This window comes from Callorhinchus milii, unplaced genomic scaffold (genome assembly GCF_018977255.1).
Source record: "Callorhinchus milii isolate IMCB2004 unplaced genomic scaffold, IMCB_Cmil_1.0 Scaffold5, whole genome shotgun sequence".
Lineage (NCBI taxonomy): Eukaryota > Metazoa > Chordata > Chondrichthyes > Chimaeriformes > Callorhinchidae > Callorhinchus > Callorhinchus milii.
The window spans coordinates 35,796,906-35,818,428 of record NW_024704746.1 but is presented as its reverse complement, the minus strand read 5'-3'; the positions used below and the strand labels follow the sequence as shown (position 1 = coordinate 35,818,428).

Genomic DNA, 21,523 nt, shown 5'->3' with positions numbered 1-21,523 from the left:
ACATCCTAGCCACTTTTGGATTTTTCTTCTGCTTATCTTATCAGCTTTCTGTCATTCTAGACTATGGGTTTTTTCCTTTCACCTGAATTTTCAGTGAAACAAATTAGATAAGTCTATGAACTTAGATTACTTAAGTATGGATTCCATTGACAAAATGTCATGCTCACTTTTCTTTTTCAGTGCAAACACAACCTGAAATCAGTTGACCCATCATGTCCAAATGAACGATACCTTCTGTACAAGGAATGGGCTAATCCCATGAGTTTTTACAAATTGCAGCCCTTAGATCTTGTCAGGTATTCCAAAGTTTTTATATTAATTGCTTGAATAGTGCATTACAAAGAGGAACTGGGCTGAAACTGCCATCTCAGTTGTACTTAGAACTGAAAAGACAAAATAATGTAGATGTTGGAAGTCTGAAATAAAATAGAAGTCGCTGGGAACACTCAACAGGTCAGGCAGCATCTATGGAGATAGTTAATGTTTCAGGTCGATGACCCATTAAAACACATTGGTATGCATCCATAAACTCAGACTCAGCATTGCAATAAAGGGCGTTAAAAATGGCTGAAAATCATCAAGATTATTTCTGACATTACTTGCTGTGTATTGTGCATGTGTCCGCTCTGCACACGAAACACCACTGATGTTACTTTTTTGGCAAAGTGATGTGAGTTGCATTTCCAATGCATAGTGCCTTCTGAGCTATGTATAGGAAGTCGGCCAAGTCATGTCCGAAAGCTGGAAATGTACCAAATTTCTGGTATAGCGCAGGTCCACAATACAAGCACGGGTCCATAATACACTCACACTTGTACATCGAGCAAGCTGGCAGTAAACCAGGGTGTATTGTAACAGGATCAGCCGAAACATTATTGCTGAGAAAATAAATGAATTACTGTGTATAAAGAATGATGTTCTCTGTTGCTCATTCACTTTACTAGTAAAATAACTGAATTGTTCCTTTTAAAGCATAACTCCGAGCATTTCAAGTTATAGTTCAGCAAAGAAAGTCCAAACTTGAACTTTTTTGATCAGTTGGGGCTTTTACATATGTGGAAACTGACGCCATCCTTGTGAGAATCCAAACCAGATTAAGAGTGTGCACTGGAGATTCAACATTAGGGTGATATTATTAATTGATGCAACTATGTGGCTGGTAAAGTACTGTGGAGCTTACACTGTGTTCAACAAATATTTAAATTTATTAAATTAGAAAGAAAAATAAACTACACAATATTTAAGAATATTAAAAGCAGCCTTTCAAGTCTCATTTATTTCAGAGATAAAATGAACCTAGTTCTGTCCATATCCATGGGCACAAAGTAACACAATACTAGTCTCATCAGTTACATTGTTGACACTGGCCTGGCCTTGGCAAATGTGATATGAGATAATTCGACTGCATGGTCCTGCAGGTTCAGAAATATAAATACTTTCTACCAATTAAGAATTACAGCTGGAAAGGTTATGGATGTTATATTTATGTACATCCAATTCAACAAGGTCTACCAAGATCAGCATTTTTTTAGTTGTTTAGCTATTTAGCTCATATGTCATATGTAATATTGTGAATGGAGCTTTTTTTTTATTGAGGATGTAGTTGAAAGGCTGAGGTCTATTGAACAATGCATCGCCAGGGATAAAAACATGGGAAATCTTATCTAGAATTGATAGAATAGCACTCACATTCCAGTAACATAGAATGAGTGTTTAATGGGTGATACCAGTATCAGAGGTATAAAAAGGATCCAAGTTTAAGCATCTTGACAGAATAATTCAATTTGAAATATTGTATTCACAAAATTAATATAATACATCAGGATCTAAAATTATTAGCAGTTTAATTACAACTAATTCTAAATCTCTTAATTTTGTGCACATGTTACTTTAAGTGTGTTTACTTGGAAATTAATCTGATCTTTAAAAGCTCTTATCCTGCTCCATAGGAAGTATTTTGGAGAAAAGATTGGAATCTATTTTGCTTGGCTCGGTTTCTACACAGGAATGCTGGCCGTTGCAGGAATTGTCGGACTTGCGTGTTTCATTTTTGGAATAATCACTCGGGAAGACAGCACTTGGAGGTTTGTCGAGAACTGAAAAAGCAGCTCAGATTCAGTCATATTACACAAGAGTCAACAGCACTAAAATGGTGATACTGTGGGCCTTCCTTTTAACGGGGTCTAATTTACAGGATTCATAGAGGATTTGAAAATATTGTTGAAATTCGTAGTTCTTACTTTACAAGATAATGATGAGAAAGGTATTTCCCTTAGTGTAGTAACTGATCAAGTGTTTATTTTAAACTATACATAAGTGAAAATAGAATTTCTTGGCTTGGAGCATTACAGTATTGACTGCAATCCCTGACTTTTGAAACCTTTAGGACTTGTATGGTGCATGAATATTTTTCAGCACTTTACGTAATGCCTGCAAGTACAATCTGACATAAATACGGTAAACTCCTCATAATTTGACCCTGACTTAACTTGTCATTATCATTTAAGTCATCTTGCTGTCAATATCTGGCTGAATTTATTTATGCATTTACACATAGTAGAGTCCTGTAGCTTAGTGATTAGAGCACTTGCCTTGCAAGCAAGGTACCTGGGTTCGATTCTCGGCAGGGCAAAACGTTGGGCAAATTTCTTTACTCCACACGCCTCTGATTACCTAGCAGTAAGTAGGAATCTAGTTGTTAGTCAATTGTTGAATCGCTTTTCTGGACGTAATAATTCCTTCAAAAAAATAACAATATATTCTGTGAAGTGCTTTGAGACGTCTTGAAGATGTGATAAGGTGCTAAATCAAATGCAAGTATTATTATTACTATTATTATTAGATGCCTAATTTGCCACTCCAGATAACTTGTCACTGAGCCATTTTCCCTTGGAGTGACAAGTTATCAAGCGTTTACTGTGTATAGATTTTGCATGACCAAGTTTCACATTGTTAAGTCCTATTGAGTGAGAATGTATGGAAAAGTGTTGTACCCTGTTTTAACCAATGGATGATTTGATATTGTGATTATTCAGTGGATGTTTGCTTTCTGTTTTAAAGTCAGGAGGTGTGTGATTCTGCCATTGGAGGCAGTATCATCATGTGTCCTCAATGTGATAAAGAGTGTACTTACTGGAAACTCAACATCACATGTAATTCATCAAGGGTATGTACTTTCTTAGCAAGTTGTGTATGGAACAAAGCAAGGTGCAAAACAATCAAAGAACTATATTTAGCTTATTGTTGCAGACAGGTTCAAATTATGTTAAAAATGTTTTACAGAAATTAGCCATTTTTGACAACTATGGAACCTTAGTGTATGCAGTGTTCATGGGAATTTGGGGTAAGTCATTGCAGCTGTTATTCTGTTTGACGTAAAAACATTTGTTTAACAATTGTAAAGCAAAAGCTCCAGTGATACTGAAGTTAAATAATCTGATAACCATCGCACCTGAAGACCTTCCCCTTCGACCACGCCTACGGTCCCTTTCTCCCCGGTTCGGTGTCAGGCTCCACCACTGTTAAGCGCTCTCCGATGCTGCCCCACATGAAGGATGCAATATAAGTGCAAGTTGTTGTTACAACAGCAAAGCCAGAGTTATCATGGCATCAGCTGACTGCTGTTTCATTATGGAATATTTCAGTATTTGTGACACTGATTTTTTTCAATTTATAGACCGGTAACAACAATAAATTGCATGTATTACAGTACCTTTTATGTTGAGAAGATGTCTCTCACACAGTTGACTTGGAATGCAAGCTGGCAGGGGGTGGTGATGGGGGGGAGAAAGTAGCCAAAAGGATAATCAATAAGATAGGTCTTAAAGTGGATTTTGAAGGTGGGAGGGAAGTTGGAGAGAGTCTGGGATGGATTTTCAGAGAGAGTGGAAAGAATGGCATAAAACCCACTCATCAGCAGTGGGACAGATTGAGCAGGATACATGAATAATCCAGTGTTTGTTCAGCAAAGTGTTCACTTTAAGATTTTCCCACGCATACGCATGCATTAATTGACTTGATCGTCCTTTAACTATTATGTTTATACTGAGGCTGATTGCATTGATTGCAGTTAACACTAAATGTTACTTTGCAGTGACTGTGTTTTTGGAGTTTTGGAAACGGCGTCAGGCAGAACTGGAGTATGAGTGGGACACTGTGGAATTCTTAAATCAGGAAGAACAACAACGACCAGAGTATGAAGCAAGATGCAATATTCTCAAGAAGAATCCAGTCACACAGGTAAGATAACCTATTCAATAAACTCATGAGGACTTTTTCCAGAGTGGTAGGACTCAATCTGATGCAACGTTACTTAACTAAGTTATGATTCTGTCCTCCTTAACAATGCACTCATTGCCAAAAGTGACTGTTAGCATTGAATCTTAACAATTACAACTATCCTTTGTTTCTAGGAAGAAGAATTAGTACCTTACTCAGACTGTGGGAAATGTATGCGAGTATTCTGTGTTGGGTCCACAGTCCTTTTCTGGGTAAGACACCTGGGCTTGTTCTCAGTTCTCCATGGCCTTGCTTTAGAAGGACATTTCTGTGATTGTTGGTGCTTGGTGAGGTGAAAATGATTTTCGAAACATGATAACCTCCTTTGCTGATTATGCATTGCAACTAGACTTTTTTTTAAAAAGCATAGTAGTTTTCTTGGAAGAAGGTAAAGACACAGATATAAAATGTATTGCTACCCTCTACTGTTTTTTTTCTGGAGCTTTAGTAGTTGTACTGACTATTATTACTCATTTACGGTGAACGGGCAGTGACATTTCAATTAAGTATAATGCTTTCCAGTAATAATAATAATAATAATAATAATCCTTGCATTTGATATATCGCTTTTCACGTCAGGAGGACGTCCCAAAGCGCTTCACAGAACACACTGTAAAGTGAATTGACTGTATATTTGTGGGTGAATGCGGCAGCCAATTGCGCACAGCAATGTCCCACAAACAATCGTAGATTGAAAATGACCAATTTAATTATTGTTTTTAGTTTTGGAGGGATTATTATTAAGTAAGCTAGTAATCTTTCCCAAACTCAGTTTCTGCCATATAATTAAATATTGCTACAGCACAGAAAAAGGCTACTTGACCCATATGTATTTTTTTTCTTTTAATTTCATTCATTGTTTGTGTCACAGATAAGCTTAACTTCCTGCTTGCTGGATTTCCCAACTCTTCTCTCCACAAGCTGCAGATTATTCAGAACTCTACAGCTCATGTCCTTTCCTGCATTAGGCTCCGCGAACCAGTCGTACCCATTCTTGCCCAGCTTCACTGGCTTCCCATCCCTCAAGAGAATCGAGTACAAAACCCTCGTTCTCACCTTCGAAGCCCTTCACCGTCTTGCTTCCCCCTATCTCTCCAACCTCCTAACCCCATATCAGCCTGTCCGTTCCCTCTACTCAGTGAACATCGGTCTGCTTCAGGTCCCCCACACTTCCCACCCCAACATTGGGCATTCAACATCTTTGCCTCAACATTCTGGAGCTCTATCCCGCAATCTCTCCTCCTCACCTCCTTTCTTGCCTCCTTCAAGTCCTGTCTAAAAACCTTCCTTTTCGACTATGCCTTTGGCCCTCCTGTCCTCCACCCCTCCTGACCCCAACTCCCAGCTCGGGTCCAAAAATCCCTGACTGTCCAGCGCCCTGAGACATCTTTCTGACGTGAAGGGCATTATACAAGTGTAATTTGTTGTTGGCAAGAAAAATACATCCAGATTTAAACAGTTTTGCTAAAGTGTATGTCTATTTGTTTAATTAGAGTTTGGGTGTTTTTCTTTATATTTCATTAAATAGTTCAATGGTTTCTATCGATGGTCTTTCAGATCTCATTAATCATTGCCTCGGTGGTTGGCATTATTGTCTATCGTTTGGCTGTCTTTTTTGTGTTCTCTGCTAACCTGCCCAAAGAGGTGGATGAAGACCTGGAACCCTTCAAAGATTACTTGACTCCCCAGATGGCTACTTCAGTCACAGCCTCCCTCATTAACTTTGTGATCATTATGATTCTGAATCTAGTGTACGAAAGGGTAGCAATATGGATCACTGACTTTGGTAAGTTCATCTCTTGAGGTCACAATTTTAAAATATGAAACTTTTTAAAAATAAAACTCTATGAATTAAACCATTCTTTGATCATCAAGACTTAGCAATCTAAAATGGCTTTGTATTGAATGACTTTGAATAACCCCAATAACATACCATTTTGAGTGGCGATGCATATCACACTGGTAATATGTGCTGTAAGTGAAAAATCATTTGTGTGCTGACAATTCTATAAGGAGTGGCTAATCAAGTTACTTTTTATCATTCAGAACTTCCCAGAACACAGACGGAGTATGAAAACAGTTTGACCATGAAGATGTTTCTCTTCCAGTTTGTCAACTACTACTCCTCCTGTTTCTATATTGCTTTCTTTAAAGGCAAAGTTGTAGGCTATCCTGGAAAGCCGGTTTACTGGCTTGGGCGATTCAGAAATGAGGAGGTAATAAAAATCATTAATACAGAAAGCTTTTTAGAATTTGCTGCCAAGACATTTTATTATTGGCCTCCCTCCACAGGCTGCAGATAATCCAGAACTCTGCAGCCCATGTCCTCTCCCGCATCAAACTCCGTGACCCCATCTCCGCCATTCTCGCCCAACTCCATTGGCTCCCTATCCTTCAGAGGATCCAGTTCCTCACATACAAAGCCCTCCATGGCCTTACCCCACCCTACCTCTGCGACCTCCTAACCCCCACCAACCCGCCCACTCCCTCCGCTCAGCCGGCTCCAGCCTGCTCCCTGACCCACCCGTCCCACCATTGGCAGGAGAGCCTTCAGCCACTCTACCTCCAACCTCTGGAATTCCATCCCTCAATCACTCTGCCTCGCCCCCTCCTTAGCCTCCTTCAAGTCCCACCTCAAGACCCTCCTCTTCGACCATGCCATTGGCCAACTCCCTTCCCCTCCCTTCTCCTCCCCTGACCCCAGCTCGGGTCTGAAATGCTTTTCACTGTCCACAACCTTGGGACGTCCTCCCGACGTGAAAGGCACTATACAAATGTAATTTTGTTGTTGTGTATGCTGCAACATGATTTTCATTTAATGTTCATCTTCCATCTGATTGCAACAATTTAGTTTGCTATCTGCTTGCTTACAAAGAGCTGCTAATGCCCAATTTTTACATCAATGTAGTGAACAGGTCAGTCCAAAATATCTATTTCCAAAAATTATTAAGTATGAAATATTTGTGTTTGTCAGTATTCAAAACCTACGTCAACTTTGAACAATTTCAGAATTCAGAAGAATTGGTAATTTGCGAACAGATTTAACCAGCAACCAATTCTTAATTTAAAATGTGTAGCGGTGGATTAATTTTCTTTTCTTTTAGCAAAACATTATCTTAATTTATTACAGTTTAAAATAGAATTTTATCAAAAAGAAATTCATGTAGGATTTCCTGCTGTTAATTATTTTCTTCCTAGACCTGTTCTTTAAGACGTCTCCCACCATGTATCATTCAGTGGTTAGACATTGTCAAATATTTGCTAAAGTTTGCTGTCTAAAATTTATAGTGTGACCCAAGTGGCTGCCTTTCAGAACTGTCCACCCAGCTGATGATTGTGATGGGAGGAAAAGCAATCTGGAACAACATTCAGGAAGTTCTTATTCCGTAAGTCAATACCTTTATGGGTTTAACTTCCATAACTGCGAAACAAATTCCAACACAACATTTCCTCATGGAGCTTTGCCTTCACGCTCTCAAAAATCTTCCGCGTAGATATCACCAGCATCTGAACTATGTTTCATCGGTTTATCTGAGAATACTAAAAAAAAATGGATCTTTGGACTTCCTTGACCATCTCTTGATACCAGGCGAATGGAGGTTATGGAAGTTCTTCCCTATTTTGCTTGTCCCACTTATTTACTTCTTGAAGGAATTGTAGTAGCTTTGTGCTTGTAAATGGCTATTTTTTCCTGTCAACAATGAACCTTACTTGCAATAAAATCCAGATTTACATTCATTTGAAGCTGGAACCTGGGACTGATATTCTGATAGCCCATCCTTGTTGTTTTCACAGGTGGTTAAAGAACCTTATTGGTCGTTACTTTAACAAAGCTTCAAAAAAAGAGCTGCCTCGCTGGGAGCAAGACTATCAGCTGCAGCCTATTGGAAAGTTGGGCCTATTTTATGAATATCTTGAAATGGGTAATTTCTTTTTTTTCAAAAGTTATAGATTGCATGTTGCATGATATATCGGAGCATTTCAACCGTGCTTATGGTCACATTTCCCTCCCCACGTGAAGGTGCGATGTAAATGCAGGTTTTTAAAGGAAGAACATTGTTAAATTTTGTTATCATTTATCTGAAAACAAAACATTGTGTAGTGGCAATTTTCTGGTAGCAGATTATAATATCGATCTAAATCGAGTAATGATTTGTGAAATTAATTCACAATTTGTTGTGACCCCATTCTTGCCCCTAAGGGTGAGATCTCCCATGTGAGAGATGAGGCAAGTCAACCAGGACAGAACTAGATCATTGTCTTTACTTACACATTGTATATTGTTACAAAGGAATTGTACATAACACAAAAGTGGCCTTATGGAACTGGAGCTGTTTATCTCACTTCTGTAGCATTCCTGGTAATTTCACATAAAGATCACTTTGTGTTTATTTCCTTTGCAGTAGCAGCCATTTCAGTAAAGCACAAACTTTATAGCAAAGAGAATGATACACAATAAATTAATTTCATGTTTTGTTTATTATGCAGTAATACAGTTTGGTTTTGCCACCATTTTTGTGGCATCGTTTCCCTTGGCACCTCTCCTGGCATTGATTAATAACATCATTGAAATAAGAGTAGATGCTTGGAAGATGACCACTCAGTTTCGACGGATTCTGTCAGCCAAAGCACAAGACATTGGAGCCTGGCAGCCAATTCTCCAAGGAGTAGCTGTTTTTGCTGCTGTGACAAATGTGAGTAATTCCTATGTCTTGGAATCACTTGTAACTTGTGTATCTCAGAAGGAAATTAAGAACATTTCAAATATGTGGGGGAGGAGTCTGACCTGGGTGTGGAGTGATAGCTGAGTTGGTGTGGGAGCCACATCAGGCAAGCAGAACTTCTGGATCTGAAAAACATCCTTAAGTTTTTGTACAAAGTATCTATATATCCAGAGGGACTGGAGACTTTTCTGTTATAAAACAAATATGTTGCTTTAAACTTATATGAACACTATGATGGAACTTCAATTTTGCATCATTTCTATCATGTTGGATAACCAACGTTGGGCAACATAATAACCAGAAAAAAATACCATTACAAAATGACTAGAAAAGTTAAGACATATTATGGAACATTCAAATAGAGGTAATGATCATAACCTACTCATTTATTTTCTAGATATTTGGATTTGATGTCTAGATTTTGTGTTTTGTGTGATTATTTGATTAGTTAAAATACCTTTTATTTTTTTTATAGGCATTAATCATTGCTTTTACATCTGACATGATTCCCAGACTTGTGTACTACTGGTCGCTATCAGTATACCCCTATGGACAATTTAGCAGCCCAACCATGGAAGGCTACATCAACAGCTCTCTCTCTGTTTTTAGAGTCTCTGATTTCACTGATCGCAGCAAGCCTTTAAAAGTACCTTACTGGTTTGACCCTGACGTTGATGCCACCTGCAGGTTAGTCATATGTGTTAAAGTAAAAAAATCCTGTTATAAGCAAGAATAATGTTTTGTTTAACATTTCTAGGGTTTTTGATAAATGCCTTCTGAATATTAGACCGGAAAAGCTTTAGACAGACAGCAGCAGCTCCAAGTTGAAGTGGAAGCACTAGTTTTAAACTATGATTCTAACCTCGTTGTGATTCAAGTGGCCCTTTATTTTTGTATTTGTATGAAAATACAGTGCAGCTCTGATCATTTCCTTTAGAGCGCTATTATTGTCTTGATAGTATGGAGTCTTTCAATTCGAATACAGCATCTTTAGGTTTTGATACTAGGCAGAGTATGTTTTGAAAATGAAACAATGTTCTGATTTTGTTAGGTATCGTGATCTGCGATATCCTCCTGGTCATCCTATGGAATACCATCACAGCATTCAATTCTGGCATGTGATGGCTGCCAAGCTGGCCTTTATTATTGTTATGGAGGTGAGGAGTCATTCTGCTATTTCCATAAAAATTGTATTTGTGTTTGTTCAATATCATGACCATGACAATGAGTTAAGATTATAATATAATAATAATCCTTGCATTTGATCTAGCGCCTTATCACATCTGCAAGACATCTAAAGCGCTTCACAGAATATACTGTAAACTGAATTGACTGTATATATTTTATGGGCAAAATGTGGCAGACTATTATGCGCACCAGTATTCCACAAACAGTTGTGGATTGAGTGACCAAATTTTTTTTAATACAAAGAGCTACAATTCACCCATGTCACAAGTTTTAAACTTTTGTATATTTCACACAAGCTACTTGAAACTTAAATCCATTTAGCATATTTTTCACCATTATGACAGAAATTCTGGCAATTTAATATACAGCACTTTAATTTAAAACATATGAGATTTTAACATTTTTCTGAAATCTGGCTCATAAATAGCAAATACATCTGTATTAATTATTTGAATGTTGAAACCAGACATGGCTAAATATCGTCTATAGCCAGATAAACATAAGATTTCTAAAGACATATGAAATATTGTTCAAGGAAATGAAAATGTTCTATACTGATGCATCATCTTTCAGGCAGAGTCTCGTATTGAATGATGAATAAGCACTGCACTAAACAGCCTTACACATGTTCTTAATATGTTTATTGTAAAGCAGGAAAAGGCACAAAGCCAAAGCCATAAATTGAAGTATTCATAGGTCTTTATGCAATAGTCCTATTATTTATTTCAGAAATATTATTATATTTTTATTTTTTTGCAGCACATTGTATTTTTGGTGAAATTTATTCTCTCTTATGTAATACCTGATGTGCCAGAAGTAATTAAACAACAAGTTAGCCGGCAAACGTACTTAACACAGAAGCTCCTGCATGAATCTCATCTCGCAAAATGGAAGGAACGCGGATTTGATGCTAGCAGGGAAGGTTTAACGAACATAAATGTTGGGAGTTCGTTTGGTAAAAGTAGTGTATAAGGGCTTGTGAAATCAGTCCATGCTGTTTGTTTTACACATTTGTATTTCTGTTCTGGCTGATTTTTCAAAAAGGTCAACTATCCAGAATTTGGCAGATCATGCTTTCTTCCACACCAGGCTCTCCGAGCCTATCAACTCCATCCTCACTTGGTTCCCTGCGCTCTAACAGATTGAACCAAGATCTTTGTCTTTGGTTCAAATCTCCACATGGCTTTGCCCCACCCTACCTCTGCGACCACCTGCAACCCTATCATCCTGACAACTTATTTCACTCAACAAACATTAGCTTCATTTTCCCCACCAACCTATCACCATTGGAGGTGTGGTGGGGGGGAGTTTTCAGCCATTCTGCTCCCACTCTCCATCCCGGAGTCCCTCCACCTTAACGACTCCATCCCTACCTTTAAAGCCTACCTTAAAAACTTTTTTTCAACTGTACTTTTGGTGACCTCCTCCCCCCCACCACCAGCTTAGGCTCCCAGGTGGCTTTGTGAAGCACTTTGAAACGTCCTTCCAACATGAAAGGTACTATGTAAATGAAAAATAGTTGTTGTTATTGTCAAAGACTTTGGAGGGAAAGCTTGCAGTGTTTCCTAACATTTCTTTACCCGATTCTATATAAACATGTGAATCGACTCATTCATTTTGTTCCTTCTATACTTTGCTTGCCATATCAACTTTTTCCACTTGTGATGTTGCTTAAGATGTTTCAACAGTCTACATTGACAGTCAGTTGCTGTGACCACCAACGTGCTTGGCTCAGGTGGGTCCAAACCTTTAGAACACTGTGAAATCCAGAATTTGAGGCCTTCGACAGACCGATTCATTATTTATATCGCCAGTGCCTTGGGACATCCTCTTGACCTGAAAGGCGTTATACAAATGTAATTTGTATTGTATCGTAATTCAGAAGAAGCTGTGGTTCAACTTAGCTTCAAAAGTTCTAGGGATTATTTTTCTAAAACCACTAAGTGTAGCAAATCATGTTATTGTGCTCTTATAATGGGATTGCACAAGCCTGTTCTTATTATGCTCGTATTTTACAGTGGTATTAACAGAATTCTATGCGGTGGGGGGTTGGGGGGGGGTGGCAGGGAGAGGGGATACTTTCAATCTGAGCTGCTTCATCCATCAGCACCATTTTTTAAAACTTCTCTTTCTGAGAGAATAAATTCCAACTATACATAGTAAGAAAATTGCCAAGTGGAGACCCGTCTTATTGGATCTCCTACCAAAAAGAACTGTAAGGCTAGCCATGTTTTGCTCTATCGCAGTGGTGGCTAACCTTTATGGTCGGCCATCAAAATAAATTTTCTTCATTGAATATTTCTTGATTTAGGCCATAAATCGATCAAACATGGACTTAACTATACTAGTGTGAATGTTCCTGACAGCCCCGTGGGTCACTTCCAAGTAGGTCACCACTGCTCTATCATCTGATTCTGTTACGTTGAACAGTGATTGCTTTTCTTCCTTGAATGCCAATCTCAGCACTTTCAGTTGAATTAGAAAATGCCAATACTGCCGAGTAAATTTGTGACTTGTTACAAACATTAAAAAATCTGAATTAATGAAATCATAACGTGGTTACAAGCACACTTGGCCCAATTTGTCTATTTAGATGCTAGTACATCTAGCTGCACTTGGACTTATTTAAATGCCAAAGCGATCTTATTTTTGGTTACAACTGCATTCTCATTTTACGTGTCAGCTACGCTTGAAATAAAGTGTTGGGAGATCACAGAGCATTTAAAGAAAAACTGGATGTTTATATCAATTTTCACTAATAATATAAAGGAAAGCAATAAATGATCCTCTTTCTCAAAGTAATTCCATCAGAGTCAGGCTCACTGGAACACGATGAGAGAGCAAGAGGGACAACAATAACACATTTTCTTTTGGGTGATTTCCATAACACTTCCATTGTGACTTCACAGGTATCTATCTATCAATCAGTGAAATCAAAGTTATCAAAGTGATATTTAACATAATGGCAGCTATCCTGTGCTAGTTATTAGTAGGTAGCAAACATTTTAAGGTAATGCATTATAAGTATACAAAGGAAATGTTGCTGTCCATTATGCAGATAGAGATCCATCTGCGTGGCACAATTGAGGTTAAGTACCTGGGTGTTAAGTATGTAGTCATATGTAGTCTGGAGTATATCTGCTAAACAAAACAGAACAATGAACACAGAACGATTTCTCCTGTGACAAAGTGTGGCTATTCAATTTTACCAAATCCAGATATATGCAGCATAACCATGTCTGACCACCTCCAGAAGAGGACAATTTGTTTCTCCTTTAAAAATATTTTATACCTTGGAGATTATCTCTGTTGCTACAAATATTATACATTGTCACAAATAACAAAAATCATTTAAAAACTTGTTTACATTGCTGGTGGGTTTAGGAGTGTTTTAAACTGAAAGGACTTCCACTCAATATACATTTTAATGTTCGGTGATATTTTCACTTGATGTTTGTTAATTAATGCATTTTAAAAAATATTTTAAACTTCTATTGTATTGCATCCATTTAATGTGCAAATACAACAATGAAAGGTCCATTTGTTTAATCGTGCAGCCATGAATATAAGAATAATAAGATTACTTTAGCCTGAATACAGTTTGTTCAAATTTATGTTTAGTTATGTGCTGATGAAGTTCACAGATGTGGCTGAACAAATGTAATTAATCATGTATTTTACATCTTTGGAAGGTTTGATATCTGTTTTGGTAAGTGATTTTATTAAAATTGTTATGAAGCCACAGTGCATATAGTTTATTTAATTCTGACTTGCACTAGAATCCTCATTAATGAACAACAATAAGGGGATGAAAACTCCATTCATTTGCTTTAGTTTTTTTGTGGTGCAACTAAGGTGAAAAACACTTCCCTAATTCCTAATAATAATCCTTGCATTTGATGAAGCACCTTATGTTATTGAGACGTGATGAGGCTTCCTACACCTCAATGTTGACAAGATGGAAGCCATACTCATTGGCTCCGGTCAACATTTTCTATCCTGTGGCTCTAAACTCTTCAACCCCCTGGCCTATCCCTCAGACTTACTGAAGCAGTGCGCAACTTGGGCATCAGCTTTGACCCACAGCTGTTCTTCCTTCCCCACATCCAATCCTTGACTAGAACCACCTTCCTCCACCTCTGCCACGTTGCCCGTCTCCGACCGTACCTTACCCCAAGCATAGGTGAAACATTCGTCCATGCGTTCATCACCTCGTGACTGGGCTTCTCAAATGCCCTCTTTGCTTGTCTCCCCAGCTCCATCATGTACAGGATCCAAGCAATCCAAAACTCCACCCCCTGCATACTCACCAGTACTGAACTTTGTACCCTCATCACACCAGTTCAAGCCAGGCTCCCCATCACCGAACAGGTCGATTTCAAGATCCTCACACTCATTTCCAAATGCCTTCATGCCCTGGCACCTCCCTACCTTTCTGACTTGTTTAACCCCCAACTAACTGCCTCCATTCGACTGGCTCCGGGCTTCTGCATGTCCCTCGTGCTCTCCGTTCCACCATCAGTGGCCATGCTTTCAGCTACTATGTTCTGGAACACCCTTTCTCTATCCCTCCATCTTGCCCTTTCCTTCCCCATTTTCAGGTCATGCCTGAAAACCTTCCTGTTCAATCGTGCCAATAGTCATCTCCCCCCACTCGGAGTCATGCTCCTCCACTGTCAAGTGCTCTGAGATGCTACCCTATGTGGAGGGTGCTATATAAGTGCAAGTTGTTGTGCAATTCTTGTAATCTTCTTGTAAGAAAACTTGTTGTAACCTTTCTACTTTTGAGTGAATGTCATCAGTACAATAATAATATAAATAAAATGCAGCAACCATGTTGAACCTTGTTTGATGCATTTTATTTAAATTATTATCATTGTAACAATAACATTTACTCAAAAAAAGTAGAAAGGTAACATCAAGTTTTTTTGCAAGAAGGTTACAAGAACTTTCTGCAAATTAGTTAAATTGCAATTTTACTATCATCTGTGCACAATCCTGTCAAAAGATGGTAGCCAAAGAGGGAGATAAATTTGTTACACCGACTTAAAAAAAAATTTAAGTCGATGTTCTGTAGAGAGATCAGGGAGCAGAGAAGAAAAAACAACCTTACAGAGAAATTATGAGAGGTTTGGATGAGGAAGGTCATCCAGCCCATTTGACTCCTTTCTTTTAGAATATCCACCCTACTACCCTTCCCACATAGATTTTGTAAAGTCAGTGTGATTTAGAATGGCTGAAATGTACTGTATCCTCATCTCATTTCAATCAGAGTATTATTTCCACCTTCTGGTTACAAAGAGTATCACAACACTTTGACATCTGCTGTGCAGATTGTAAAGAATTGCTGTAGAATGGGATAACTGGCACCGCCTTCCATCACCTCCGGAATATCGCCAGACTACGGCACTACCTCACCCCTCACGCTGCTGAAACTCTGGTCCATGCCTTTATCACCTCAAGGCTGGACTATGGGAACTCTCTCCTCGCCGGCCTTCCCGGCCCTCCCTCCACAAGTTGCAGGTCATTCAGAACTCTGTAGCTCGTGTACTGTCCCGCACGAGGCTTCGGGACCACATCACTCCCACCCTCGCTCACCTCCACTGGCTCCCCATCCCCCAGAGGATCAAATTCAAGATCCTCATCCTCACCTACAAGGCCATTCATGGCCTTGCTCCCTCCTACCTCTCCGACCTACTATCCCCCTACCTACCTGCCCGTACCCTCCGTTCCTCTGGCTCCGGTCTGCTCCACATCCCCCGCCCCAACCGCCCTACCATCGGTGGCCGGGCCTTCAGTCTCTCAAGATTCCATTTATAAAGCGCCTTTCATGTCAGGAGGACGTCCCAAGGCTCTGGAGCTCTATCCCCCATTGCCTTCGCCACCTCCTCCCTTTCCTCCTTCAAGGCCGGTCTCAAGACCTTTCTCTTTGACCGTGGCTTCAGCTCCCCTCTCGACTCTCTACCCCCTCCTCGCTCCCTCCCTTCCCTCACCCTGACCATTTCCCCAATGCTCGGGTCCTGACCCAACTGTACAGCGCCTTGGGACGTCCTCCCGACGTGAAAGGTGCTCTATAAATGGAATCTTGTTGTTGTTGTTAGTTTTCTTATTTATGAAGTTAAATATGAGAGATTGTAAGTATCAATGTACTCAGCACTGTGAAAACCATCTGGCAAACTAAAATCACAACTATATTGACAACAGTAACCATTGTTCCCACACACCAACAATCTTTTTCAATTAGTTTTTTTTTGCCAAATGAGACAAAACACAATCTTCACTTCAACAATGCCATTCTTTCAAAGGTATTTTCATGAGTTAACAAGCACAATATAGCCCAGCTCTTTTACATTTTAAAATAATAGAGACTGCATCAGGCTCAAATTTGGTAAGATGGGGCTTGATCCATGGATGTGTTAAATGGTTCTTAGTAATGCCATTGAGGGATTCAGCAGAAACCATAATGGCAAGTGGAAACATTGAATGTTATAATTCTTCTTTCTTATAATCCACCAAAAAATGAGATTTTTTGTTGTTTTTTGTAGTCAAGGGTGTGACTGCTTTAGAATCTATTTAAAAATAATTTTTAAAATATTCTGAGAAATCAAGAATGGTTGATATGATCTGATTCGAGATGTGATTTGCAGCCAAACATACCTTATTAATGGAGTGATGAGTGATTTCACCACCACATTATTTCATCATAATGAGGGAGAGGGGATTTTAACAAGCATCAAAGATCTCAAACTAGTATCCAAAAATGTTGACTGAACAAAAGCGTTAGATGTTACTTAAAGGATTAAAACAATATTTGTCAACACCATTTAAAAAAAGGCACTATTTTCCTGTCTTATTTTAGCTTTCTCTTGTGTTAAATATTTATTGTTTAAACATTGGGTTCTGCTAATACGATCAGTACAAACTGGCTTGAGGTAGTTGGGCAGTTCTGGTTTGTTTTAGTTTGCAAAGCACTGAATTTGTTAAACCATACTTAAATGAGACTTTGCTCAGGTATAATGATTTAAAGTGGAAACATATATGTTAATTTAACCAAGTTTAAACGAGATTATCTGTTGGTGTTACACATTATGGCTGAAGGAAAACATAGGTTTGTAACTCAAAAATTTTAAATTGAAATTATTGTAGAGGCTAGTATCTTAAGAAACAAGCATTTACTAGTTAATTATATGCAAGTTATATGTCAAACTGACAAAGATGAACAAAGTTGTGGGTATGAAAATGATGAAAATGCCTTGTCATTGTATAACACTTGGCTTCTTTTTTACAATGAAAGCTTTCATCTATGCAAATTCAGCAGATGTACCAAAGAACCCAATATATTGCGGGAATGTAAGTAATAGGAAATACTACACATACGCATGTTTTTGGCTTCCTGCCTCAAAATATTAGGTTAATAAATGGAGTTCTTTAAGTACAGAAATGGAGGATGTCTCCAAGTGCTTCACAGGATTTTTTGTGAAGTAGTTTAACTGTGTATTTGTAGGTGAATCATTTAAAATAATTATTTAAATATTGAGACACTATGCTATAGGGGTAATTATTACTTGTTGATAGGAAAATGTTTTAAAAACAAAGAACTTGTTTGCTAAAATATTATTCATATTACAGACTCCTCCCACTCCTCCCCACCCAAAAAAGGCAATCATTTAAAGGACAAAACAAAATCGCTCTAACATTATTTTTGTTTACTTACTTGCTCATTGGACAGTTTCACTTTGGCACTTCATTTTGGAATGTGTGACTGGAGCAACAGTTATTTATTATTTTGCTTTAAATATACAGTTCTTAGACCTTTCATTCACCTACATAATCACGGTCACTACACTCTTCAGTATGTCCTGTGAAGTGCATTGAGATTTCATGATGTGATCAGGAGTTATATGAAAGAATTATTATTATACCAAATAATGCTTGATATTTGCATTCAGCAATCCTCTTCCAGTGAACAAATTATATTTTTGTAAGAATTTTTTGATACCTGTGGCAGAATGTTCAAATACATTGTTTGTTACAAGTGTGTCTATGTGTGAGGTAACTGACTCCTGACTTGCAGGGTTAATAGGAACTAAGTGGGAGGATTCCTATCCCCAGTGATTGGTTGCCCTTCTAAGTCCTGCCAAAGAGCCAGGCTGGCTGTCCTGTCTTCAGCAGTACTGCGGACCCGCCTGGCTCAGGAACTGGACTACCGAGCCCCCACAGCGGACTGGCTTGATTCCAGCATTCCATTACCAAGCATGCCACTTTGGAGCCAGTCAGACTCAGCTTACCTCTCCTCCCCAACCCCACTACGGGTAAACTATACACTGTCACTAGATTTAGGATAATGCATTAATCTCTGATTTTTGTCCTTTTTATTTTAAGCAAACAGCTATGGAGGAAACATTGATTGAAAGAAATGCTGCACCACAGTACAGGGAGTTAGAAGTAGAAGGGCAGATTTCGGTCACTGCTTTCACTCTCTTGCTCGTGAAAGCTTGCAAGACAGAGATATCAATGGCAAACTATGCAGTTTTAGCTGGTTAGACTCCAGCAGTACCCCAACGCACACTCTGGAGTTCCCAAGCCTTGGCTCTTGCCAACCTGGGCCTAATACTTTCCGGAATTAGGTAAACAGGATGCGTCCCTCCAAGAAGAGTGTGCATTCCATTCTAACAATCTATCTCTGGAATTTCCACGTGTCGGTGGAAAGCATGGAATTTTCAGTTTAGTTGGGATACTTATAAGCACGGTGGCATGTCAGACACCTCTGGCCGACCAAAAGTTTGTGACAGCACCCTACACTATTCACCAACAGAGGGCAAAACTCTGCATTTACAAAGCCAATCCAAAAAACCACTGTGTAAGTGCTGTATAATATTCTAAACCATACTAGAAAAACGAAACTATATGAATGATTTGTTTTTTCAAATGAATGCAAAAGACTACAATTCCAATGAACTAACACATTGAAATCGGAATCCTAGCCAGCCTTCGAGGGGAAAAACTACATAACAATTTACATTTAAATAGAAGTCCCTGGGAACACTCGGCAGCATCTATACTGGTTCCGATGCAGGGTCAGAAACATTGACTCACTTTCCCTTTTCCATAGATGCTGTCTGATCTGCTAAGTGTTCCGAGCGACTTCTGTTTTTGTTTCAGATTTCCAGCATCTGCAGTATTTTGTGTTACATTTAAATAGTCTTTCAGTTGGGAGGGCGTCCCAAAGCACTTAACAGTACTTTGGCTGGGCACCCATGTGAGGGTGGGAGCTGAGGGGGTGGGGAGGGGAAAGATGGTGGAAATCAATCAAAAGAATGCCAAACAGAGCAAAGCCACTTGCATACAAGAAGGACAAGAGAGCAAAGCAATGAAGACCATTCCTCGAAAACTCTATGAGTCCCCAATTATAAGGTAAAATTAGCAGTTGCATCTTTAGAAACATATAGAACAAATAAAATAATCTTTGCATTTGATTTTCATGTCAGGACATCTCAAAGTACTTATAGGATTTACTGTTAAATACAGTAACTGTATTTTGCAGGCAAACAGCACCCAATTTGCACAGCAGTCTTACAAACATCCATGAAGTGAATGACCTTTTGTTTTTAATCTGAGGGATTTCAAGTGCTCCAAGACATTATATATGAAGGGTGCTTTATAAATTCAGTTGTTGTTGGCTATGGACACTAGGAGAAACTCTACTCTTTTAACTGTTACAAATTCTTGAATGTCTACCTGAACAGGCAGAGGAGAGGACTACAGTTTATTGTCTCATCCAACGGACAGCAAGTGCCACAATACAGCATTCCTCCAGCTGCATTGGTGTGTCAACCCAGATGTGCAAAGACCGAATGTGCGGCTTGAACCCACAACCTTCCTTTTAAAGTGAGATTGCTTCCGACTGAGCCAGGCTGGCACCTGAAATATAATTAAATATACACGTACACTGATACAAACAAAAGTAGAAATTCAACAGATGGTTGACGATAAATGCAAAATGTACATTACAACGATCACCAATGCATGTGTTGAATTTCTGACCATTAGTTACTAGATAAAAGTAAGTTACGGAAAAGATTAAAAGGAACCCCTAATACCCAGTCCCTGCTGAGAAGACCGGAATCGGCTAATTTCATTCTTCAATCAACTGCAAGGAGCTGGATTGGAACAGCTGAATGGAGACTTGGTCTGTTTTTTCTTTCCTTTCCTATTGGGAAAGTAACTAAACTGACATTCACTCTGCCTTTTAAATCTTACAGAATGACAAGAGCAGGAGTTGGGTAACTGGTAGTTACAACAAAAATCAGCCTCTTTGCACTTCATACTACAGCCAATAATTATGCAGCAAATTCTTCTTGACCAATGTAAAATTTAAACATTACAAAACAAGCAACAGTTGAGGCAGTCTTTTATGAACCTTCTCAGATTTTAATAGGAAAATATATTTTATACAGTCTAGACAGCTATATTTAAAAGCATATAACAATCCGTGCATTTGATATAGTGCTTTTCACGTCTTCGAGACATCTCAAAGCACTTCACAGAATATTAGTCTTAAGTGAATTGACTATGTTTGTGGGCAAAATGCAGCAGCCAATTATGCGCAGTAGTGTCCCACAAACAGTCCTGGATTGAGTGACCAAATTATAATTTTTTTTGAGGGATTATCATCAGGAAACTCGCCCAAGGTTTAATTTAGTAATATTTCATCAATGCAGCCAATAAGTGACTTGCTTACACCAGTGAGTGTTTGGATTCATAAGTATCAATTGCTAATTATAGCGTTCATACAGGTGTTATTTGTTGTAGTTTGAATATCTTACACACAACATACAAAGCTACACACAATAACTTTTCAAAAAGGAAGTGGTTAAGGTCGCAGACAAAAGTTTATCGAGTATATAAAGGCGGTTTGGTTGCTTTCTCCAAGTAGTGATATTTTCTATAACTGTTCCCCGTGCAGCTAATCTTTCTACGTAACCGCTTTTTTTTAAAAAAAATATTGTTTTGTCTGGACCTGAATAGATTTCCAGTTCAGAAATACCGTGTAGTCGACCCGACTGGAAGCGAGTCGGGGAGGTCACGGTGGAGACCTCTCAATAGTCTTAGATTTGCTCCAGTCTAAACTGAGCAAAAGGCGAAGGCTGCGGCTCGCTCGCTCGCTGCTGCCTCGGATCGGTGCCTTTTTTTTTCGCGCTGCGAACAAAACGCAACGCGAAGTTGGAAGCCTCTTCAGCACCTCCACGTGGTGGGGGGGAAAAAAAGCCCAAACAAAAACTGGCGCAGGCAGGTGCGTGCGGGCAGCGGGCAGGGCCTGCCTGGTCCGTCGG

General features: G+C 38.9%; 1 protein-coding gene across 4 annotated transcripts in view; it reads left to right on the top strand.

Annotated features, from left to right (window-relative positions):
• ano6 (anoctamin 6) overlaps positions 1 to 20,295 on the top strand; it is a 49,475-nt gene extending 29,180 nt beyond the window's left edge. For 3 of the 4 annotated variants that reach the window (XM_042335736.1, XM_042335734.1, XM_042335733.1), the window contains 14 exons: positions 181 to 296; positions 1,950 to 2,084; positions 3,061 to 3,166; positions 3,283 to 3,343; positions 4,094 to 4,239; positions 4,413 to 4,490; positions 5,836 to 6,064; positions 6,325 to 6,494; positions 7,567 to 7,664; positions 8,074 to 8,201; positions 8,767 to 8,972; positions 9,478 to 9,689; positions 10,054 to 10,159; positions 10,950 to 13,937. In XM_042335736.1, the coding sequence (XP_042191670.1) occupies positions 181 to 296; positions 1,950 to 2,084; positions 3,061 to 3,166; positions 3,283 to 3,343; positions 4,094 to 4,239; positions 4,413 to 4,490; positions 5,836 to 6,064; positions 6,325 to 6,494; positions 7,567 to 7,664; positions 8,074 to 8,201; positions 8,767 to 8,972; positions 9,478 to 9,689; positions 10,054 to 10,159; positions 10,950 to 11,162 (2,004 nt within the window). In that variant the 3' untranslated portion in view covers positions 11,163 to 13,937. Of the gene's footprint in view, positions 1 to 180; positions 297 to 1,949; positions 2,085 to 3,060; positions 3,167 to 3,282; positions 3,344 to 4,093; positions 4,240 to 4,412; positions 4,491 to 5,835; positions 6,065 to 6,324; positions 6,495 to 7,566; positions 7,665 to 8,073; positions 8,202 to 8,766; positions 8,973 to 9,477; positions 9,690 to 10,053; positions 10,160 to 10,949; positions 13,938 to 19,936 lie in introns of those variants that run through there. The other variant, XM_042335735.1, reaches the window with a different exon arrangement.
• Positions 20,296 to 21,523: the final 1,228 nt, after the last annotated feature.